At 40.0% G+C, this 25,539-nt stretch overlaps 1 protein-coding gene across 1 annotated transcript in view; it reads left to right on the top strand.

Moving 5' to 3' along the window:
- Positions 1–25,005, top strand: part of MSANTD1 (Myb/SANT DNA binding domain containing 1) — a 33,463-nt gene extending 8,458 nt beyond the window's left edge. Inside the window, exons 2-3 of the mRNA XM_023506133.2 lie at positions 7,119–7,403; positions 23,983–25,005. Coding sequence (XP_023361901.1) covers positions 7,119–7,403; positions 23,983–24,223 — 526 coding nt within the window. The 3' untranslated portion in view covers positions 24,224–25,005. The remainder of the gene's footprint in view (positions 1–7,118; positions 7,404–23,982) is intronic.
- The last annotated feature ends 534 nt before the right edge of the window (positions 25,006–25,539 follow it).

Genomic DNA, 25,539 nt, shown 5'->3' with positions numbered 1-25,539 from the left:
AGCGGGGCAGGGCTAGGGGGGAAGAACTGTACCTACATTAATAGGAGATGGATGGATCCAACAGTCGTCAATTTGAACTGATAAAAGCTGTTGGAAATAGAAAGATCACCAGAGGTATAAATAAATTCATAAATTATAATCCACGAAATTGTTAAGAATGTTATTTGAGAGCATCTTCAACCTATGAAAATAACCTTAACAGAGTTTCCCACAAACCTATCCTTTGGTGTCCTCATCAGAGTCAGGATACTGAAGGTTTCTCAAGTTCTTGACTTATTGTTCTGTTTTAAAAATGGTTTGCTTTTAATTATATTCTTCCTTTCTTTAAATAATGTGGACATTGTTTTTGTTTTTGTTTTTAACTCAAAGAAGTATGCTGAATTAACTCACTGAACTCTTGAAGTAGGCAGAGAAGAGCAAGGATTTTTATTTAGCGGTCAGGAAGCAGAGTTGGAGTGGTTTGTGGCACCTTGAGTTGATCGTAGAACTGGGCACACAAGCTGCAAACCCCAACCTCCAGTGCTATCTTCTGTACAAAGCTGTTCCCTTTTAGTGTTTAATTAAATAATTGTCTTCCCTCTGACTTTCGCAGAACTTAGTTTCCCAAAGTTAACTAAGAGTTATATTTTTAACTGATGCTACTATCTAATCATCAAATCAAGATAATTGGACTAACATTCTTTTCTTACAAGCACTCTTCAGTTCTGTTCCCCTTGGTGTGATAAAACAATCTTTTGCTCTATTATAGACTTGATCCTAAGAGTGTGATAGCAGGATGGTTTTCCTGGACACTAGTTCACAGATAGACAGTAATTACATTGGTGTCAATTTATTGCTGCTCTAATTTGTTTTTGTTTGATGTGTTTGATGTTTTTGGAACCATGTGTAATTTCATTATTATAGAGAACTTTTGGTATGAAAACTCCCTCGAACACTGCAGGTTGACACCTACTGTGAAATTTATAATTTGGACAGTCTACATCTGAGGTGGATCTTGGAACACATCTTCAATCCATAGTCAGCTTTCTGTCTCTGCTGGGATGCCTTTCAATTTCTTATTAGACTTTGTTATTACTCATTGTTGATTCATTTAACAGATATTAAGTGCCTACGGCATGCATTGCATTGTGGCAAGCAACTAGGTAATAATACTTCAGATTTATACAGTGCTTAATAGCTTACAGGGCGTTTTTGTGTCCATTATTGCATTAATTTTGTTCTTACAACAATCTTCTGAGGGAGGCAGGGAAAGGATTGCTATCCCCATTTTAAACATGAGAACACTGAGGCTGAGATAGATTAATTTGCCCAAGATTACACAGATTTTAAGTGGTAGAACTAAGTTCTTTAGACTCTTAAGTCACACTCCCAAATTAATTATTTCATAAACTAGTATTACAGGCACTATTAGCTAATTTTATTTATAGGGCTCAGTTTCAGCACAAAAGTCTCTAGGTTACATTGTTTTTCTAACTCAGGGCTGGTATTATCATATAAAGTAATGTGTTATCATCCCAAACTTGGTTAGTTGATAGTCTGAAGCAACTCAATATATACTCTCTGCTAATGAGTATGAAGAGTGCTCACATCAGTGAAAACCTAGTTCTTTTGAAGTCAGGATGCATTCACATTGATGAATACTAAGAGTGGATTGCATTGGGTGATCTCCAAGGTCCTGACTCACAGAGAACTGTATGATTGGAGGCAAGAGTGATGTAAACTAGCGTCCTTGAAACCTCCCAAATACTTTCCTGAGAAGGAAGGAATTCAGCCCCTCCAATAACAGATTTGCCTCCTGGAGAGTTTCCCTTTGGGAAGAGGCATTAAAAAGCCCTTTTCTTTGTTATCACTACTTTCAAAGACATTGGAAAGAGTGGGATCTGGTTACAAGAAGATTGAGACAACATTTAAAAATTTAAGAGATCTAAGCTGTATTCTCAATTCCTAGGGTCCTCGTGCAAGACCCAGGACTACTCTTGGCAAAAATTGTCCCTTACCTAGAAAACGAGTTTGTAGGAATCCTATGAGGTAGGATCGAATCCTGAGTCCCATCGGCTGGGAGCTGTATCACAACATTGATGTGTGAGAATCAGCACTTAAGATGGAATCCCCCATTAGTCTACTTAGTTGAGATACCATTTATATTTCTCTCTCTCTCCTTATTCTATTCATTATCTTTGAGATAGCTTTCCCATTCTGTCCCCACTTCTTGAAATCTTTCTTTCTTTTTCTTTAATCTTTATCAACAGTCTCTGACTTTCAACAAAGGAAGAGATAACTGAATATTTCCCATATGCATTATACTCACAAGAGCCCTTTTCACTAAGTAAAATTCTCGGATGTCTTTTATGGCTTTTGTTCCCCCAAATGATTTCCCATGCTCACTACATTCATAGGGTTTTGTTCCCTGATATCAGTGAACTGATGCTCAACAAGGCATAATTAGTAATAGATGGTTTTCTTACATTGTTTACATTCACAAGGCTTCTTTCTATTATGATAAGAATTATGGATAATAAGGGATGAATTTCTACTAAAGCTTCTTCCATAGTTATTACATATATAGCATAATATGTACTTATATAATTACATATCCAGTGTGATGTAACATAAGATATGATCCCTTTAGGATTAATTATCTAGTGGTAAATAATGCAAGAACTCTGATGCAAACCTTTTATCATTCATGACTTTTATGGGGCTTCTAGAAAAAACTCTGTTAAGCTGTTTTCTCTGTATGTTCTGTATTCTCTGTAGTATTATTTCTCTAATTTGCATAAAGGATGAGCTGTCACTGTAGGCTTTCCCACTTTACTGAATTCATAGAATTTTTCTCCTTCAAGGTCCAGCTTAAGTCCCAAGTCTGATAAGACTCTTTCCTGAGTCCCACAAGCTCCAAATCCATCCTTTCTCCTGATTCCTAAAGCATCTGTACTTAGCACACTTATCTTGTCAGTCACCTTTTCCATCATATATGTTTTGTCTCTCCAATGAGAGAAGTTCTTTAAGGTTCTTCCTCCCATCTCTGGCACCTTACCATTGGCACATTCCCACCTGCCTGGGATGCCCTCCTAACTCTCCTTTGAATATATTGTTTCTTTCAAGACTCAGTTTAAACCTTATCTAATATAGGATGTCTTTCCTGATCCATAAATGCTAGTGTATCATGGTTACCATGTTTTTATTTTGTGCGCTTCCCCAAATAGAATGAAAGCTCCATGAGGACAAGAACTATTTCATTTTGGTTTTTGTACCCCATTGCCTAACATAGTAAGGAATTACTTCCTTAGCAGAAGGCTTTGCACATAGTAGGCACCGAGAAAGTATTGGTTAAAGGAAAGCTTTAAACAGCTGTTTGTGGACAAATTCCAAAGAACAGTATCGAGGCTGATTCATGGCCAGTGGTAGCAATGGAGCCCTCTATCATGCTGGGATCAGTTAGATGGATTGATTCCAGATCATCATAAAACTACAGAAAATCTGAGCTTCAAAAGAGCTCAGAGATCACTTCATCCCACTCATACTTGAGAAGTAATCCCTTTTACACCTGCCCTGATCAGTGATTAGCCCAGTGGTTCTCAAAGTCTGGTCCAGAGCATTCTGAGAATCTCTGAAATCCTTTCAGAGAGTCTACAAATTCATAATTAGTTTTTATTTTTAATGTGATCAATATCTATAACTATAAACCACATAAACAAAAACTCTTTGGACAGATCCTCAATCATTTTTAGTAGGATAAAGATATTGAGAACAAAAGTTTGAGGACCACCAGTAGCCTGTCTTCCCTTGAAGAGAGAGCTGAGAGCTTTGTTGTTGTTCAGTTATTTGTTTTTTCTTCAATAATATCCAACTTTTCATGGCCTTATTTGGGACTTTCATAGCAGAAATATTGCAGTGTTTTGCACATCGCTGCAGTGATTTCATCACATAATCAGTAAGCATCTTAGACTAGATTTGAACTCAGATTTTTTCACGTCTTGTTTGAGCCTCGACAAGTCACTTAACCTTGTTTGCCTCAGTTCCTCATCTGTAAAATGAAGAAAATGGCCAACCACTCTAGTATTTTTCTTCTACTTTTGGCCTCTTTTTCCCTTTATCTCATATTTTTTCACTATTCTTTCTCCTCTTCATTTCTTCGAGATTTCTTTGATTTGTCCCAGCTTTTCAGCTCCTTTTGTGTTGTCTTTGCCCATTAAATTGTAAGCCCCTTGAGGGCAGGAACTCTTTCTTTTGTTCATATTTATATCCCCAGTTCTTGTCACATTGTAGGCACTTAATAAATATTCATTTATTGACTGGTGTTATCATTTTGATCCTTTTGTGATGTTTTGTCCTGTTTTAGGTTTTTTTTTCTCCCGACGTTGTGTCTTATTCTAAGTATTTCCATTCTGCATGTGTGTGTCTGTCCATCCCCCAGTAGCATAGCATGTCAGCTTGTGCCTATCATTTTATAGAAGAGGAAGCAAAGGCACCAAGAAGGGAAGTGGCTTGGCCGTGGTCTCGGTGTGTGGGCATCGGGCCTGGAACGTGCTTGGGACTTTTCTTATTTCCCTAGTTTATTCTCCACAGAACTCTGAATTGTTTTGGATGAGTTTGAGTCATTAGGCACAGAGTACTAAAAGAACTGGCAGGTGGAAAAACAACAGAGGACAGGAGTAAAGTTGAAGGCCTAGAAATGGGCACAGAACTCTGTTTTTATAAAAGGGAAGGTGTTTTTTTTTTGTTTTGTTTTGTTTTGTTTTTTAACACTATCCAAGAGCTTGACTGTGATTCCTGCAATGTTCTAATACTCATTATTGAAGCAATTGTTTATGATGGGTTAGAAAAACTAGTGATTATTATCACCAATCAACAGGAGCTCATTAAGAACAACTCATGTCATGCTAACCTGATTTTCTCTTCTGGAAGATTAGGAGTAGCCGTATATGGATTTCAGCGGGGCATTTGACAAAAGTCCCTCATGCATCCTTATGGGTACAGTGGGTAGCCATGGCCAATGTGATGGTAGTACAATTTGTAGATTCACAAATGACCTAAAGAGCAGTGCTTGCCAATCATTATTTTCACATGAAGAAGTTGCAAAAGAGTTCTATCTGGTCTATTAGGGCTTTAAGTGAAGGCATATTTAGTGTGTATATCAAATTTTGGAAACTTAAGATTTACATCTAGAAAGGGCATTGGAGCTGATCTAGTTCCACCCCCTCATTTGGCAGATAAGGAAACTGAGGTCCATAGACTTTATACAGCAGAGCCAAGATTCAAACCTAGATCCCCTGTGGCCAGTGACTTGGACATGAGAATACTTTATGTGAATTGAATTGGACATCTAATTAATATAGATTGATGCATGAATGCTTGATAATGGTTTATTGTTTAGTTAATCCTTCCTTCCACCATCCAGAAATTTGCATTTAAGCTTGGGACACAATCAAGAGGGATGACCAATAACTGAATTTTAGCAAATTGGTGAGGAAGATGTTTGGAGGCAGAAAAATTGAAGTGTCTCTCAAATCATACATACTATGTAGCTCTCATAGGATAGTATGCTAAACCCAGAAAGGATATTACGGATCAGATACTCCAGTTCTTTGATTATAGAGTGGAAGAAACTAAATCCCAGAAAGGGAAAGTAATTTGTCCAAGGTTGTCTAACTAGTCAGTTTGTGAAATGAGACATCCCAGGATGTCAACCTGGGAAGCTTTTCAGAATGTAAACCAGCATTGCCATTGAATTCAAAGATATTTCTTGGTCATAGAGATTAGGAGCAGAGTTTTCATGATCTCTTCTCTCATCCTTCATCATCCTAGGACTATCTCATAAAACATCAGAGGTGAAAAGGATTTGAGGAGTCAGCTAGTCCAAAGTCCTCATTTTACAGATGGAAACCAAATCCCAAAGGGGGGAAATAATTGATCTCAGGTTTCCTGCATGCCAATCTTTCTTCTAAACTTTGGTAGGCATGAAAAAAGGAATAATTGATAGCTGGATAAATCTGGAGTCAGCTCAGATAATACCACACTGGGAAATTTTACAGATTGCTCACCAAGTTCAAAGACTTCTTTTGACCACATTGCTTTTAAGTAACTCAAAAAATTGTCACAAATGCTCCTTTTATTCTTCAGAACCTTAAGAACCTGGGAGAGCTAGACCAGCCCTCTCAGACTCTAGAATCTAACAATATGTCTTCATGCTTTCAACCTCTCCACTCTGGGTCCTTTCCCCAGACCCCTCCACCTGACTGTTTTCATATCCCTCAATCACATAGAGCAGCTTGGGATATTATCTCCATTTTTTCATTATTTTAATAGGTATTAGAAGCTGTTAACTAAAGAAAAAGAACCCTAATTTTAGCATTTCAGACATCTATCAAGAAAGAGACTTTAGGAGGCAGAGGATAATTCTGAGACTCTGAAATTTCTCATTTAAGTGGCAACTTATCCTCCCAATATTTTAAGATGATGCTCTGGAGAACTGAGGCAAGACCTCTTCCTGGAAGCCTGGTGGTGCTTAGGAAGTGACCCTGAAGTCTCCAAGGACAATAGCAGCCCAGCACCGGCCCTCGGGCTAAAATATCGGACAATAGGTCCGGGACTCTTCGCCAGATTGGCTGCATTTTTCAGCCATGGCACCTCCTGTAGACTGTTTACCAGATAGATGTCTGGGGCTTTTGTTTGTCGGTGAAGAGAGAGCCCCAACCCACACAGCCACGGCTCCTTGAAATAATGACCAAAACGCTGTGTTCCGATGCCTAGGATTCTTTGTTTGTTTGGGTTATTTTTAAGATCTAACTTAATTCAGAACCCGGAGTCCGATGTCCTCCTAAGTCCAACCTACTTCAGGACCGGAGCCCACTTTTTTCAAAGCCCCATCTCCTTTAGCTCCCACGAGCCTGACTTCGTTTAAGGTTTGCCCCTAATTTCTTCCAGACGGGCGCCTGCCGCGGGCTTTCCTGACCCGGCATCAGCTACCTGGCTGGTTTTTTGGTTTCCTTTTTCAATGGAAGACACGGGGACCGGGCCGTTCCCCAGCAGAGAGGTGTGAAAAGCTAGCCTGAGATATTTGTGTGTGTCCCGTGCATATGTTATCACGCTTCACTGTTGTGTGTCTTTCGTTGCAGGAAATTAAAATGCATGACTGATAGCGAGTCTGTTCCACCCGACTGGCCTTATTATATAACCATTGATAGAATACTGTCCAAAGTCACTGAATACAATGACGTGAAACTGCAGGAGAGCCAGCAGCCGGGGCCTTCCACGTCCCAGACCGAGGCGTCCCTCTCGCCGTCCGCTAAGTCCACCCCTCTGTACTTACCGTATAACCAGTATTCATATGAAGGAAGGGAGGAGTGCTACGAGGAAGACCACTCCGAGAGCTCCTCCAGCTTACTCTCTTTTAAGTTAAGGTAGTGTTTGCATTTGTTCCTTTTCCAACCCTCCCCTCCGAGCAGGACGGTCAGGCGGAAGGGAAGCATGGGGGTCGGGGGGCCGGGGTGGGGGCCTCCCACGGTGCTCTTCCCCGGCAGCGGGCGCTTGGGGAGGGTAGGACCAACACCGCGTGTGGGTCAGAAAACCCCAGATCGGATCTTGGCTCCGCGGTGTACGGTGACCCTAAATTTGCGAGCCTCAGTTTCCCCATTTATAAAATGAAGGAGTCGAACTAGATCTCGAAGGGGTCTTCCTGCCTAATTGTGCTGGGAATCCTGTCCCTTCCCCGGCGGAAAAGTGCCAGCCCCGCCACCGGGAACAGCTGCCACCTTCAGCGTTTCAGACAAGTCATTCCTTAGGAGCCCGTTTCTGTAAAAGGGGGCCGCTGTTCTGTGCCCCTGGCAGTTGTGTCGTGAGGATGGAATGAGGTCACGCCTGTGCTTTGTCAGCTATGTTAAGTGGATTTTCTGTGATTACCATCAGTCTGGACTTCCCTGGTAAATTTCTCTCTGTACCATGAAATCACCATCTCCGGTCTGGGCACAAGGCAGGCAAGCGATAGAGCGAAGGCTCAGGGACCCACCATCACCGCTGGCTCTGGCCGCTGAGGGCTGGGGTCCTGCCTCAAGCCAATTGTCTCAGCTTCCCTACAAGGCGCCATGAGTAGCCCGTGAAATCCTAAAAAGGGTAAATAAAGTGGGGGTGATGGCTGGGGCCAGTCTTGAGGAGCTGGACTGAGGTAAAAGCTTGTCCTGCTTCATCCCTTCAGCAGTAACCTAAGGAATTTAGTGCCTTTACATTTTAATTTGTATTTAAAATATATTTTTATATTAAATATATTTAATACATATTTAACTCCTCCAAGAGGTAGCAAAAGTGCTGATATAGAGAAATACAGGCTTCCCAGGTCAGATTTATAAGAAGGAAGAGGACATGGGGAGCCCAGGTGACCTGGGATTGGAAAGACCCTGGTGTCTGACCCCACAAAACCAGTCAGATGGGCTTAACCCCCACGGGGTCTTGGGTTTGTGTGGTAAATGGAGAGAGAGGAGAGAGTCTGGAAAGTATGCTATCATATTCACTAAGAGCTTATTATGGGCAAGGCCCTTGGCACTATGGGTATTACTAAGTACAAAATATAGTTATTCTTCTTCCTCCTCCATGGTCTTACTCTCAGGGAGTTTTCAATCTTGTAGGAAGATAAGACACATTTACATAAATGTACAAGACAGAAAATGGAAGTATAACTTTTAAGTGGAAAGTATGGCATGTTATTAAGAATAGAGAAAGAAGAGATCGATCATTTCTGGTTTGGAGTCAAGAAAATTTTGTGTGGAAAGAAAATCAGCTTGAGCTTTGAAGATAGAAATAGGACAAATAGACGTGGTAGGAAGGGCAATTCAAGTAACAGCAATGCCAAATGAAAGGGAATGGACAAAGTGCAGAACATAATTCGCAAAGGGTAACTCGGCTTGGCTGAGACTTTGGGTACATGAAAGGAAGTAGAAGGAGATAATCCTAGAAAGGAGGGTGGGGCCATATTCTGAAAAGGCTTAAATGCCATGGTATAGACATCCTCTGTATCTGAACCCAAACCCAGAGGTTCAGACATAGGTAGATGAGATCAACTTCTCAATGGTTAATGTGATTTGAAAGAGTCTGACCCTTGTTCCTCCCTGTAAGATTACTGGGCTGTCTCTTGGGATCAATGAATCATAAGATCTAGGATTGAATCTTAACTCTCCCATTTACAACCTGTGAGGCTTGGGAAATCCCTTCTCTCTGGGCCCCAAGTGTCCTCATCTATAAAACTATCAATTAAATGAGCTTTGAATTCTCTTGCAGGTGTAATGATGGATCTGTCTGTTCATTTCTCATCTCTTCTCCCTCCCCTCTCTTCTCTTTTCCCTTTTCTCTCCTTCCTCTCTTCTTTTCTCTCTTCTCTTCTCTTCTCTTCTCTTCTCTTCTCTTCTCTTCTCTTCTCTTCTCTTCTCTTCTCTTCTCTTTCTCTTTCTCTTTCTCTTTCTCTTTCTCTCTCTTTCTGTTTTTTCTTTCTCTCATCTGTCTGTCTCTCTCTTCCTCATTCCGTCCCCTCCCCTCCCCACTCTCTTTTTATCCACCCCAAGAACTGAGTTGTTAAGTATCTACTGAGAATATTCATTGTTTCATATGAGTGTGCTGTGATGGATACAGGAAGAGAAACTCATGATCTGATTGAGGAAAAAAGCCAGTACGATCAGAGAATAATATGAGACAGAACAAAAGCAAGCCATGTGCCCCCAATTCTAATGCTAGGACATTGAATAGGGGAGAGAAGAGAGTTGGTTAAATGATGGTAAAAGGCTTCCCTGGTTGATGAGTCTCCTGGGCTCCCCGCCTCCTGTTGAATGAATGATCAGACCCTTGCCTGTTCCCTGTCCTCTTTCATCTTAGATTAGATATAAGGCCAAAAATGCCATCTTCATTCCTATTAAAACACTGAACTTGACGTTCCAGACGGCACAGATCCATTTGGTTTTGTCCGTTCCCCACTCCTTCTTTCAGCCAACATCATGGAGACTTGCAGACATTCCTCCTTGTCTGATGTCTCTGGGGAGTGGTAGGGAGTTCTCCAGGGCGTGCTCTCCCAGGGGTCTCTCTGCTCCCAAGGGTCTCTCTGTTCCCAAGGGTCTCTCTGTTCCCAGGGGGTCTCTCTGCTCCCAAGGGTCTCTCTGTTCCCAGGAGGTCTCTCTGCTCCCAGGGGTCTCTCTGCTCCCAGGGATCTCTCTGCTCCCAAGGGTCTCTCTGCTCCCAGGGATCTCTCTGCTCCCAAGGGTCTCTCTGTTCCCAGGGGTCTCTCTGCTCCCAAGGGTCTTTCTGCTCCCTCGAGTTTCTCTGTTTCCAGGGGTCTTGCTGCTCCCAGAGGTGTCTCTGCTCCCAGGGGTCTTGCTGCTCCCTGGGGTCTCACTGCTCCCAGGGGTCTCACAGAGAGAATGCCTTGTGTGCTTGTGGCTGTCGCTGAGTGGATGCTTCAGACCATCCTGCCAGGATTTCAGGGCCCGGAGGGCTGTGAGGGACCAGCGGCATATGGATGCCCACATTCTCTCCCACTTCCCAGCTATTGGGTCGGAGCCTTTAGAACTTAAAAGGGTTTGTGAAACAGATTAGTCCAACAATATGCAAGAAGAAACTGCCTCGGAATAATGGAGATAGGGCTGCTGTCCCAACAAGGACTCGGGTGGCTTGTCAAGTATCCAAAGGAAAGCGTCTCCCAGGGGAATGGTTTTGCCATCAGGCTACATGGGATTCAGCTGAAGGAACTGGAGACATTTAGTTTGAAAAAGCAAAGACTTGATAGGAATCAGATAATTGTCCTTGAGGGCTAGAAGATTTGTCCTTCTAGAGTGGAGTTAGTCTCTGTTTGGCCCCAGACGGTCTGAGAGACTGGCAGGTCTGAGCTTGATGTTGGGAAAACCTTCACAGTTAGGGCACTGAAAAGCTGCAGTGGGCTGCCTCGGGAACCTCGGTAGTCAGCCGTCCCGCGTGTGCTGGAGGGGACCCTCATGTGGTAGCTCAGATGCCTCTGAGGTCCCTCCAGCTGGAGGTCGCTGCTGAATAACTAGATTTAAAGAGTGGTGAATAATGAATCAAGGACAACCTAGAGTGAGGGCTTCCATAGAGCATCACTGGGCTTTGTTCCTAGTAGCAGGAAATGTCTTCTCATATCTCCTCTCAGGGGCCAAGCTCATTTTGATAATTTATCAACCAACATCCATTTTCAATTGTCTTGGGGTTGTAGAAATGGTAGAAATAGGATATAAAAAGATCTCAGAAGGCTAGAAGGATAGGTTCAAGCTGTAGAAATTAACAAAAAATTTAAGGATAAAAATTTGAGTCCTACATTTGGTTAATAAAAAAAATCAAACGTACCAGTATAATACATGAGTGGAAAATTGTTTGTGTAAAAAATGAAAACAAAACTAAACAAATCTTGAGAGATTTCCGGGATTGTAAATTTAACATTAGTCAACATATGACTTGGCAGCCAAAAAAGCAATGTGTTCTCGAGGCACATTAATAATGGTATACCAGTATCCAGGATGGGCAGGTAATAGTCGTGCTGTCCTCCAGAAGAGCATGTGAAGATCACTTGGAGGAAATGGAGATGCTTAGGAGGGAGAGAACAGAAGAGTTGTTTTCAAGTGTTTAAAGGACTATCTTATGAAAGAGAAATTCTAATTATTTTACTTGAACCCAGAAGGCAGAAGTAAGAGCAATGAAGGATGGGTTTGGAGAGAGTCTAAGAGCTTTCCAAGAATGAATTAAAGACTGGCTTTGGAGGACAAGTATCTGAATCCAATCTACATTATTCCCAGCCTGGCTTGATAGAGTCCCTTAATCTTTGGGGGCTTTAGTTTCCTCATCGATGAAATGAGTCTAAACTAGATGACTTCTACAATTCCTTCGGTTTTAGATCTAGTGATCAGTGGAGTTTCCCCTCTCTGGAGGTTTTCAGGTGGATATGAGATGATGCACTTGTCAGGGAGGTAACAGAGAGGATTTCTGTTTGGATAGTAGGTGAATTGGATGACCTTGAAGGTCCCAGATCTGGGATTCCATGAGCCTTTTGACTACCTGTATAACTTAGGGATGACTCTCTAGATCTTATCCATAAGGGGATAATACTCCCCAGTACCTTGGAAAGAGAGCTTAGATTTGGTCAGGGTTAAAGGCATTTTGTCTGGTTGGTATTCCCTCTGGATTCTGACCATGAGAATAATTTCTAGCCAAGTAAGGCTTGATGTTATTCCCCAGATGAAAGGCACAGAATTATATAATCTAAAAAAAAAAAGAAAAAATGTTCTCTGCAGCATGCTGCAAATGAACTGCAAACCTTGTTTCCTTGCTGAGAATAATAATGATTTCATAAACTATGCAAACAGAAAAAAATGACGATCCTCTGGGTAAATATTTGCACTTGGAGATAAGGCTTCGGAGAAAAGAGCCAGCTCTGGAAAGGTTCTCTTCTGAACCTGGAGCCAGAATGAGATGAGCAGCTCCCAGCCAGACTCCCAGCAGAAGTGTTAGGTGGGAGTCTATAGATGCGGCTTTCCTTTTCAGCCACTTTAAACACCTGGCTGATGCTGGCTTTTGTGGAAAATGATATTTATTCATCTAGGGCTGGAAGTCAGTACATATCAAAGACTTTTGGGAGTTTCTGGGGGTTTGATTGATGGGGGTAAAGTGGAAATGAAACAGCAGTTAATGTTCTGCTAAATGAGGTGGATGGTGTTTGTCTTTCAGGTTCCCCAACTCCCCTTTCAACTTCATTTTTGGTTTTTCTCAGGTCCCCTCCCTGCCTTGCACCATCAGGTCCATATTGAACCGTGCTCCCAGTTTGTCCCCCTTTTTAGACAAATGGAGGAAAGAATGCTGGACCCTGGAACAATGAGACAGGCTGGGAAAAGGATGAGGAGAAAGAGGGATTTGGCCATTGTGACAAGAGGTAGTGTTAGGAAGGTGACTGGACTGCGGGTCCACTTGGTGATTTTGGGCCATTTTCATCCCTTCTTTAGATCTCAGTTTCCTCTGTAAAGTGATTAAGTTAGACTAAATGATCTCTGAGGGCTCTTTAGCTTACATTTTAAAGTTTTATGACATCACATGTTGCCACTTTAGGGAACTATATGCCAAGTGAATAACTCAACTAGACTGAGGAAATTGCTGTACTGCCCAATCAGAAGAACTTATTCAGGTACAATAATGATAAAACATAAGCACATAATGGGGATTTTCCTTGTAATGTGCATAATCCTTGTACAAATCCTGCCCTGTTGTGCCTTTTGGAATAGTCATGGAGTATTTGATCTGTAAACTGTGCTCATTCATCATCTACCTAATAACATGGAAAGTTTAAAGAGCTGAATATGGCTTTAGTTTCTAGGAATAGGAAATTAGACAGAACATCACCTAGAAAAGATAGAAACTCAAAATTGGAAGGATCCTTAGTCATTGTCATAGTCTAAAGCCATAAGTAGTACAATAACTCTACAACATTCCTAATGGTATCATTCAGCTTCTGCTAAAAAATGCTTTCAGCGATGAGGAACTCACTACCTTACATGGCAACAATCTATTCTTTTTTCTAAATGCTCCCATTATTTGCAAGTTTTTCCTCATGTTGAAGGGAAATCTATCTTTTTAACTTCTACCCTTTTCTCCTAATTTTACAATCTGGTAAAACACAAAATAAATCTAGCCTTTTTTCTCCTTGTAAGACCATGATTCTTTAGATTATACACTTCAAGTTTCTCATATAAAAAGCTTAGGTTAAGGCATTTGAATGACATAGATAGGTTTTAAAATTATTACTTCTATGTCTAATGGTCCAGTATAAATACTGAGTATTCACTATAATGCAGTCAACCTGACCTGTCACAAAATAAATATGTGTATAGCATGGACAATAGAAATTTCTATCGTTTGAAGATGAACATATTTTTAATTTAAAATTTTTTCCCAAATTCCTTATGAAAATAATTTTTATTATTTGTTTTAAAAAAAAGTGAGTTCCCAATTTTCTTTTTCCTTTCTTCCTCTCCCCTGCTACCCACTGAAAAGGCAAGCAATTTAATATAGGTTATACATGTACAGTCATGCAAAACATTTTCATGTTATTTTGTCTAAGAAAACAAACCAATTCTCCCCCCTCCAAAAAAATAAAAAAGTAAAGAAAAAGTATGCTTCAATCTACATTCAGACTCTAATAGTTCTGTCTATGGAGATGGATAGTATTTTTCATCATAAGTCTTTCAGAATTGTGTTGGATCATTGTATTTCTGATAATAACTAAGTCATTCAAAGTTGATCATCGTACAACAGTTCTGTTCTTGTATACAAGATCTCCTGATTTTACTCATTTCACTTTGCATCAGTTCACCTTTTAGGGCGTTCTGAGAGCATCCTGCTCTTCATTTCTTACAGCACAGTAGTTTTCCATCACAACTTGTTCAGCCATTTCTCGATAGACATTCCTCTCAATTTCCCTTTCTTTGCCACCACTAAAAGACCTGCTATAAACATTTATGTACATATAGGTCCTATTCCTTCCCCCCTCCCCCCTTTTTTTTCCCTTGTCTCTTTGGAATACAGGCCTAGTAGGATTATTGTTGGGCTAAAGGGTATGCATGGTTTCTAGTCCTTTGGGCAGAATTCCAAATTGTTCTCCTATGTTTAGTTTCTAAGGACAACCAAAATAAGTACTAAATAATAAAAAACAATTAAAAAAAAGTGGGGGAATCATACCCTCTAACTTATTAAAAAAAACCTATATGAAATCTTGTCCCCTTTGGCCCTATATTTATCTCCTTTTTTCCTTCTAAAAAATAGTTGTAGACAGTGAGTGTACAGTCCTGGTTCTGCTGATTTCCTTGTGAAGGACTTTCTATAGTTTTTCAGAAACTTGAAGATTCCTGTTATGTCTACCATAGATCTCCATCCCAGTGAACCTAGTACCATTTTACTCGCCCTATTATGTATGTTTTTCAGTTTGTCATTGTCCTTTCTAAAATGTGGTCCCCAGAACTGAATATAATACTTCTGAATATATTGTGATTATCACCTCCCTTATTCTGAGCACTGTGGTTAATACAACTTAAGGTTAAGTTTTAGTTTTGGCTGCCATATTCATAAACTTTATAGTCCACTGAGACACCACCCCCCCTTACTTTTTTCTTAAGTACTGTACTCTTGTCACCCTCCTTTATTCTATACACGCATAGATTAATTTTTGAACCCAACTGTAGATCTTTACATTTATCTTTATTAAATTTCATTTTATGTTTGACCCATCACTTTAATCTGTTGCGATCTTTTTTGATCTTGTCTCTGTTGTACATCATGTTATCTATCTATATCAGCTCTATGCTATTCTACAGATTTTATCCTGCTCACAAGCAAAAATATTGGACAGTGCAGGACCTAGGACTAATCCGTGAAACTCTGGAACCCTTAAAGAATTCTATTTGGGTCCATCTTTCAATCAGTTCTGAATATAACTGTCTTATTTAGTCTGCCCCTTCAGCTTGCTCAGCTCTCTCACAGCATATGTGAGGAAAGAGAGACTCAGAATGCAAGTAATTTGTTTAAGTAACACAGCCAGGATTCAACTCAGTTCTTTTGGGCCAAGTCTGGTCTCTTTCCATTATACATTTTTTTACACTATGCCCTTGCTGAATCATCCCAGGCAGAGAGTCACCTAGTCTACTTAGAGTGGATGTTTTTTACAAACTTTTTGTATGTCATGGGTCCCTTTGTCAGGCTGGTAAAGGTTCATCTCAGGAAGGATCGATTACAAAGGAAACCAGTTATACTGAATTTATATGTATTTTTCCCCATCCAAGAACATGGATCCCTTTGAAATCTATCCATGAGCTACTTGCAGATCCTCAGTTAAAAACCCCTGCCATAAAGAGTAAAGTCAACTCCAGTTATACCTAGGATTCTTGGTTGAGTTTTTTAAATGCTGAATCCCTTGAGGGCAGATACTTATTTGCCCTTTTTTCTCCTTTAGGCTACATCTAACAAACTTTATACTATTCTCTTCAATTCACCAGGTGTTTCCCAGGTACTCACTGTGGGAATACAGAGATGAATAAAGCATGGCCCTTACCCTCCACAACCTTATAACCTATTTAAGACATGAGGCAGTTAGATGAATTAATGAAGAGAGCATTGAACTTGAAATCAGGAAGATCTGAATTCAAATCCAACCTTTAGGATCTTATCCGATGTGTGTCACTTAACCTCAGTCAGCCCCAGTCTCAGCATTGGGCACATCAGCAAGGTCTGAAATCCCAGGAGAACTTTCTGTAACTCAGAGCACAAGAATTCCTGACTTTTCAGCAATTATTGAAATATGCCTAGAGACAATCTTTGGATCCTGGACAGTGGGATACATAATTGATTCAACTCCCTATTATTAATACAATAAACAACCCCACACCGAGGAGATTTCCAACAAAGATTTGGAAATTAAAATTCCAATGCTGATGGCAAAAAATATAATTTACAATCCAAATATGTATTCAATTACCGTTACCCAGAGAGAGGGAAGACAAGAGAAAGCCGAGCAAAAAAGTTAGGAGATTTATGACCAATTGTTGCCCACTTAATCTAGCCTAATTACCCACAGTATTATCACCTAATAGGCTGATTGTTTGAAAGCCTCAGATTTCTGGGACCACATTACTACATTTAAATGTGTGTTATTGCTCTGCCCTCCCATTGATACTGTAAATTAAGGTCTCTGCTCTGATATTTGTTCTTCTGCCTGGGAACGAAAGGGACCTCCAAGCCCAATTGGACCAGTTCCTTGTCTCTAGGGCACCTACTTTGTTTTTAAATGGAGAAGACAAATAGTGTGTATTGGAAAGACATTTAGTCTGGAGTCAGAAGACCTCTATTTGAGTCTCAGCTAAATAAGAATAAATAAAGAATAAAATATCACCTTCCTGATGTTCTGATCCTGGTGGAGAATGGAGGACAAAGATTTTATTTAGAGATTCTATATGGCCACCAACAGGAGCTGGACTCTACCAAGACTTGAGTGCAAATCTTGCCTTAGACATTCACTGGCTGTGTGATTCTCAGCAACCCATTTAAATTCTTTGTGCCTCATTTTCCTCAGTAAAGAGAAGGGAGTTGGTTGGTGATTTTTAAAAAATCTATAAGGAAAATTATTTTCCCCTTTCCTAGAAGCAATAATTAACACTCCCCTCTAGTGGGAACCACTTTCCTTTTGGACTCACAAAATCCTCAAGACACAAACCTCCAGGGAAGGTGACTCTTTCTCTCTCTCTGACTTTGGGGGGGAAGGCTAAGCTCTCCCACTCCTAGCCCTTTTGAGTTGGAATCTCCAGCTCTGGCTAAGTAGGAATGGTTCTGGACTCACTCAACTAGTCCTACCCAGATGATAGAATCACTTTATTTTGATTCTCTGGGACAGGTCTCTCAGGGGAGTGCTTAATGGTCCCCCCCAAAGTCAGAGAGAGAGAGTTTTGGGGCTCCCCTTGTCAAAGGCATAGGTCTAGGTTGTTCTGTAGTTCTTTCTCTATGTGCTCTTCCTTCAACATGGAGCCTGTACAAATAGTTAGTGTATATGTTTTTCTTAAGGGATTATTAAAGCTGGAAATTGGTCTTTCTCACCTTTTCCCAAGATTGCCCTGATATGAGCTCTAAGCCAGCTTATTCTTAGGAACTGCTAAAAGGGAGCCCACCCTATTCCTATTATCAGTCATAATCAGGTCAGTTTTTACAGACTATCTTGTTAGCATAGATTGATGTGAAGCTGGAATCCACTGTTAATCTGTTCATCCTGTCTCCCACCTCTGAGACTATCTTGATGAGCCTATCTTTATTTTTTTAATTAAAGCTTTTTATTTTCAAAATATACACAAGGATAATTTTATTTTTTTATTATAGTTTTTTATTTACAAGATATCTGCATGGGTAATTTTTCAGCATTGACAATTGCAAAACCTTTTGTTACATGGATACTTTTCAACATTCACCGTTACAAAACCCTGTGTTCCAATTTTTCTCCTTCCCTCCCTCCCCCAGATGGCAAGTGATCCAATATATCTTAAACATGTGCAATTCTTCTATACGTAGTTCCACAAATATCATGCTGCACAAGAAACATCAGATCAAAAAGGAATAAAATGAGAAAAAAAAAACCCAAATTAGCATATCTTTAGACAACCCAACTCCTTCCTGGTTCTTCCTCTTACTCCCTAAATCCTGCCACCCTGCCTCGGTTTCCCCAAAAAAGCACCTTGCTTAATCACTTTATTCAGTCAGGATTGGTGAAATCCTTGAGCTATTTCATGTAATAAAAGCAAATCTTTGTAACTTGTGACTTGATTTCTTCATGTCAATTGAACTCTTTATTATGCTCTCCCAAATCTGTTTCATAGGGTGCCTATTAGTAAGTTCAGTTGTTTTTCAGTCATGTTTAGCTGTTTGTGATTTATTTGGAGTTTTCTTGGCAAAGATACCGGAGGGGTTTGCCATTTCCTTCTCCGCATCATTTGATAAATGAGGAAACTGAGGCAAAGAAGCTTCAGGATTCTGTAACCTGCCCAGGGTCACACAGCAAGGAAGTGTCGGAGACTGGACTTCAGCTCAGGTCTTCCTGACTCCAGGTCCGGTGCTCTGTCCACTGCCCCACCCACTTCCCTGAAAGTGGGAAACCAGTTAATAGTCATGAAGAAATGTTCCCTTTGGGGGGTGGGGTGGGAATGTTTGCTGTCTAAACAGATGGTGGGAGTGACAACACAGGGTGTTGTATAGGGTACACAGATGCTGAAATCAGTTATTTTGTAAAAGCCCAATTATGTTGTAACTTCCAGATCCACAAAACCTAGAAGCACTTAATGGATTTTTCTTTTTTCATCCTTCACAAAGATATATTTATTGTGTTATAAATAGCATGGGGAAAAAAAGATCTTTGTGAATAGAACTTTCTGCTAAATGCATGCAGGGCAATATGCATGTTGGAATAGGTGGGGCAAAATCATGGTAATTGGGGTAGAGCAGAGGGAGAATTTGTTGTAGGTGGCTAGTTTTTAGTTGAGATCAAGAAGACTGGACCTGTGGCTTTGATGGAATAGGATTCTGTGTCCCTCTGATCTTTGTGGAAAGTGGGCCACCTGGCCTGGCGAAATTCCTAAAAGTGATCCCCATCCACCTGAATCTCCAGGCTGTGGGAAAACTACCAGGTTCCCACGGGAAACTCCCCCTTCCAGTTGTTCTGGGAATCCCTTTGGTCTGGGAAACAATCACCACCCTTATTGATTTGGAAATTAGCCCCTAATCGCTCTCTAGCCCCAAACCATAGAAGGCTAATAAAAAACAAGACTCTGTACCCCAGACTTCACTATTTTCCTGACCAGGAAGCGGGGAATTTCAGGAAATAGTTTGTGACAGAAATAAACCCATTTGTGCCAAAAACCTCACTTGGAGATCAGGACTGCAAAGCTGAGACACCATCCTGGGGACCCCCATTGCTTTTAGGGTATCCTCACCCCTCAACAACTTCATTGGATACTCCCAGGTCAGAATCTTGATCTCTCTAGCTTCTTCTCGACAACTTATAGACCTTAAAGAATCTGTCTCCCTTTCTTTCTCCCTCTAAATGTCACTCAAGAAAGTCATACAGCCCTGCCTGTTTCCACAACACATTTATATTATCTACTATTGATTGAGTCCTAACTACTGCCTAGCACTCTGCTTATTCTTTCCTGATTAACTCTCTTATCTTATTTCCCCTAATGGCTATTTTAAATGATCTCTTCTCCCTCTAAGCCCTCTATATCTTCTCATTCCCACTCAACAAAGGACCCACTTTTCTATTTTGTTTAGAAAATAGAAACCATCCATTATGAATTACTTCTTCTTCCCTATTCTGTAACTTCAGAACCCTTCATCACTTCCCACTTCCTTTTTCTTTGCTACAGTCTCAGAGAATGAAATAGACTTTTCTCCTTGCCAAATTTGACTCTTCTACTTGTGTGCTTGATTATATCTTTATGATTGTCTTCCTCCACATCATCAATCTTTCCTAGTCTGTTGCCAACTAACATAACTTCCCTTCTTCCCCCAAATCCTTACAAAACCTCAACTTGACCCTGCTATCCCCTCAAACTATTTTACTGTCTCTCCTTCCTTTCATAGTCCACATGAATTTCATTTATTTCTCAGTCTCAGGCAATCTGACTTTCTTCTCCCTCTCTTCATTGGAGCAGCATCCTCAATTGTCATCAGAGACCAGGGCTGCTAATACTTTGATCCTTAGCCCCCTTTTATCCTGACTTCTCTGAGGACTTTGACCCTGTTGACCTTCCTCTACTTTCTCTGCTTTTTTGATTCTGTTCAGCTGACTACTACTTCATTCATCTTCTGTCCAACCATAGCTGCCCTCCAGTGTTGTGTTCTGGACCCTCTTATCTCTTCACACGATTTCAACAGTGTCTGGGTTCAGTTTTCATTTTATCTGCATCATCTTTGATTCCTTGTTCTCCCTCATTCTCTCTATTCAAAATATTGGTTTAAGGATGCCTTTCCTCTGGGCTTCCTGGCAGGTGTGGATTTCCCACCTTTTTTGGCTTACTGTATCATCTTCCTTCCTGGATGGAAAACTCAAACTAGTATGAATTTTAGAAAAATATCTCATGACTAAAGTTCTTTAACTTGGTGGAGGGACAAATAGCTGAGGAGGTATAGGGTTGAAAAAGGAGTTTTGCTAACAATTACCATAGATTCATTCCCTAAAGACCTTTTGGTACCATTTATAGCTACTGTATTTTGTCAAACTCTGCTTTGGTTTTTATTCTAGAATGAGTTTGATTATCTTTAATGACCTTTTAATTATTAACTTAAGGAGGAAGGTGAAACATTTTGAGATGGAGGGAAAGAAAGCATAAGAAGTATATTTTTTGAGTCCATATCCTTGACTGACTCTAGGGCTGAACTCAGGGGAAATACAACTTCTAGAGGGCTCTCCCTGAATGTGGCAAGATGGGGCAATCCACAACAATCAGTTCCATTAGCAAGGAGTAAGAACTAATGGATGAATTATCATTAAGTAGCAATCAAGACAGGTAGAGACCACAGAATGGGATTCTAAAAGTCCGTTATCACAAGATAACAAACAAAAAGAAATTGGAAGCCAGAAGCATATCCAAAATCCAGAAGAGCAAGTTGAGTCAAGTGCTAGTTTGCAAAGGACAAAGCAAACAAGGTTAGTCTATAGTCAGGCAGAAATTCAAGAAAGCAGATTTGAGCCAGATGGATTAAATTTCAATTTGATTCATTCAGGGCAGTGATTATTTCTGCATCCATTTGAGCTCTAATATTTATAGTTAATTCTACTGACTTAACCCTATTTGGTTTTATTTTATTTAAAAAAAAATTATTTTTCCATTTATTGTTATAATTAACACTACTTTTTACAAATAAGAGTATTTCAACATACAAAAAAGGTATTATATGTGAAACTATGAATTTCTGTCATGTAGTTTTCCTCCCAACTATAAGCCATTTGTTACCTTTTTTATAATTCATGTTTAATATGGTAGTTCCAAAACTGTACTGCTTGTCTGTGGCGTCTTGAGAAATTCCTTCTGCTCTTTCCCTTGATCTTTTGAACAAGAGATTCAGCTGGAGAGTAGCCTCTGGGAAAATCTGTATTTGTGCACTAGCAGATGCTCATGTTGTGAATTGATACAATAAAGACTGATCCCCTCACCCCTTCAATAGATGTTATTATACATAAAGTAAAATCACATACACATATACTCGTGACCCTAAATTTATAAAACTGATCCCTAACTGGGTACTTTGTTCTGTTGTCATCTCTTGGGATTAGATAATGATCCTTCATTTGAACCTGACCTGATATCATTAAATATGGCAAGCACAGTCCCTCACCCTGCTAGCTCCTCCCCGTTCATATGTCTTATAATCTCCAAAGAGAAATGGCACTTCTCTATTGTGCTGTCCATTGTGTTTGCTTTATTTAACAGATGTCCTGAAAATTCTGTGAAAATGCTTTTTTGCAGAGGGAATCACTTTAAATTCAGTAAGAGCTAAAGTTTTTTTTAGCTCTAAATTCTATTGTTCTCACTAAAGAAACTTTGTCATGAATCCTTTGCAAAGAAAACTCTTTGGAAATATTGATAATTTCCAATTTTCATATTATTTGTGAATCTCAACTTCCTCATATCAAATTTTCTTAAAATGGAGCCAGTCTTTAAAAGTTAAAGCAGTAGTAGAAAGGGCTCAATGGCCAAACCCTTTCTGGGGTTATGGCCTGGTTCCAATGGAGCAATCCTGAATCCATGAAATCATGTACTTTAAATCATCTACTTTAAAATCTCCAGGAGCTGTTGCTTCTTGGACAAAATACAAATTCTTCAATCCGACATTTAACATGTCCAAAATAGAACTCATTCCCAAAGTCACTCTCCAAACTTCTCCATTTCTTTTGAGGAGACAACCATAAGTTTGGAAGCCTCCCTGACACTTCCCTTCCCTTCCCTTATTCCTATCTCCTCAATTGCCAAGTCTTGTCAACCATACCTCCACATCTCTTGATTTCTACTCTCATTTCCACTTATTGTCTCTATTCTGGTTCAGATTTCCATTACCTTTTACCACTGAAATAGCCTTCTAATGAGCCTTCTTTCTTCTCCAAAAATTCTCCATAGTTTCTAAATAGTTCTAACCACATTAATGCCTCCATTTTACTCACTTCCTATTGCTTCTAAGTTAAAATATACAAACTCCTTAACCAAGAAATTAAAGGCTTCCACAATCTGGCTTTCACTTCCCTTTTCCAGACTAATTTTATGTCATTGCCCTTTCTTTCCTATTCCAGTCAAACTGGCCAGGTAGATGTTTCCTACATACAGTATTCAATCTCCTTCCCCTATGGCTTTTCCCAAGTTTCCCCCCAAATCTGGAATGTATTTTGTATTCATCTTTACTTTGTAAGATACCTACCTTTTTTCAAAGCAGAGTTCAATTACCATCTAAAATAAACCTTTCTTGGTTCTTCTAGTTATTGAGCTCATTCTGGGTCTTAAAGCAAATTTGTATTACTCTTTGTATACTTTGCAATTGCTTGTGTACTACTATAGTCCCCTTATATAGTATGTGAACACCTGGAGGGTGAAGACTTTTTCCATTTTTTATCTTGGCAGCTCCCTCATCTGACACTTTGCCTTGTAGATAATAAGTTCTTAATAATTGTTGGATAAATTGAATGCAGTTAAGTAAGTAACCACTGAGCGCTAGTCTACCTTTCCAGGTTTATTTTACATTGTTTTTCTTCTTCCACTCTATATTCCAACCAAATTGTCCTACTAGCTATTTCTCCAAACTCAACATTCCAAATCCCATCTTTGTTTTCAGTTTCTCATGTCTGAGCATGAACATAGATTTACATGATCTATAATATTAAGGCTTATCGGACAGTGAGTCTCAAATCAAGTGTATTGTTTGACCTACACTGGACTCTCCTGAAGTGGAGAGTGAGGATAGGGCACTCCTTTGGACAAAGCCAGAAAGAGAAAGTTTTATTGATTGGTCACTGCCATTTCTTGTAATCCTTAGCTTCCTTCAAGGGACAGTGTAGGTCCCACCTGCTAATGGAAAGACTTCCTCTCTCTTTCCGGTTGTTAGTAATTTTTCCCTTTTCAAATTGCCTGCTTGTAAGTTAGTCTCTCCTAGAATGAGTACTTCTCTTTTTTTTTTCCTGAGACAGTTGGGGTTAGGTGACTTGCCCAGGGTCACACAGCTAGGAAGTGTTAAGTGTAGAACAAGTGCTTCTCAAGGACAAGCACTGGTTTGGGGTTTTGTGTCATCAGCCCTTAACATTGAGCTGCATCACATATAACTAGTGCTTTTAAAATAAAATTGAGTTGAACGGAATTGAATGAGTGAGCAAATCCCAAACTGCTTAATCCCTTAGAAGATAAACCATTTCACTAGTTTTTGTTTTTCCCCTTATTTCAGATCAGAAGAAAGACCAGTCAAAAAAAGGAAAGTACAGAGTTGTCATTTTCAAAAGAAAAAACTCAAATTGATGGAATCTATGTTGGAGGAGCAAAAGAAACTCAGTCGGGCGATGGAAGAAACCTGCCGGGAGGTTCGGCGAATCCTTGATCAACAGAACATCATCCAGGTTCAGAGCCTCCAGCTTCAGGAGCGCATGATGAACCTGCTGGAAAAGATCATCTCCAAGTCCAATGTCTAGTTAGGGTCTCACCAGATTCTGCTATGGCCCCATTCCCACCACAGACGGATCCTCTCCTGCTTTACATTGCCCTCTTCACAGGAGGTGACAGAATATTTCAGAAAAAAAGGGAAAGACAAAGCTGAACCAGCCCAAGAAATACAACTACAATCGGAAGCAGAAAATTATTAATCCCCCCAACCAAGTCCGGCCCCACACTGCGGGCAGAGCAAAGGAGGAGTTGTATAACTCTGTCTCATCGCTGGGTTCACTAGGGATGGTGGATCTTCAGCTATAGCTACTCTTGAAGACTAGATTCTTAAATAAACTGTGGAGGAGATTCACACCATCGAAATCCTAGCACACTGAAGGACTGAAGCATTACATTTCACCTAGGGTTAATTGTCTTAATTATTTTTATATTTTCAAAGTTCAAGAGACTTCTAGCTTGCAGGAATTGAATTCTTATTGTGCTATTTCTGGGTCATTCTGAGAGTGGAGGCTGGGGCAAATTTGTCACGGATCTGACTGAGCTGACGTCGGATCTGCCGGGAGAAGTCACCTTGGAAATGGGGCATAAAGTTTCTTGTTTTGTCCAAAGGAGTGCCCTATCCTGAACCCCCACTTTAGGAGGCCCCAGTGTAGGTCACCCAATATACTTGATTTGAAACTCAGTATCTGATGGGCCTTAATCTTGATGGTGGAAATCCATGTTCATGCCCAAATAAATTAGCATTAAGAAGTACCAACCTCACATATATATGTATATATGTATATATATATATATATATATGTGTGTGTATATATATATATGTATATATATGCGCACATATATACATATGTAGTAATTGTTAATACTTGAAATTGATTTTGATAATAAATGTATAAAATTTTTTTCATTATTAAATGAAATAGTTCACTTTAAAAAAAATAAGCAATGAATGACATTACCAACTAAGCTGTCTTGAATTTTTTTTGCTGAGGCAATTGGGGTCAAGTGACTTGCCCAGGGTCACACAGCCAGGAAGTGTTAAATGTCTGAGGCCAGATTTGAACTCTGGTCCTCCTGACTTCACTGCACCATCTAGCTGCCCTGAAAATTTTTTTAAATGTATATAAGTCAAAGGGGAAAAAAAATCAAATCTAGTCTTCTGAAGAAGAAACATCAGGCATCTCCCCAATTACTGTCTTGTATATTATTAAGAAAATAGCCTTTGATATATATAACTCATAAAGAGAGATGAACTGAACTACCTTTGTGTGTGCTTTTTATCCACCACTATAGGGCCTAGGCATTTCTGTTGCCTAAATAAGCATAATGATAACAATAGTAGCAT

The sequence above is a fragment of the Sarcophilus harrisii genome, chromosome 6 (assembly GCF_902635505.1).
Source record: "Sarcophilus harrisii chromosome 6, mSarHar1.11, whole genome shotgun sequence".
Lineage (NCBI taxonomy): Eukaryota > Metazoa > Chordata > Mammalia > Dasyuromorphia > Dasyuridae > Sarcophilus > Sarcophilus harrisii.
The sequence above is the reverse complement of the archived record's forward strand: the minus strand, read 5'-3'. Positions and strand labels throughout refer to the sequence as shown.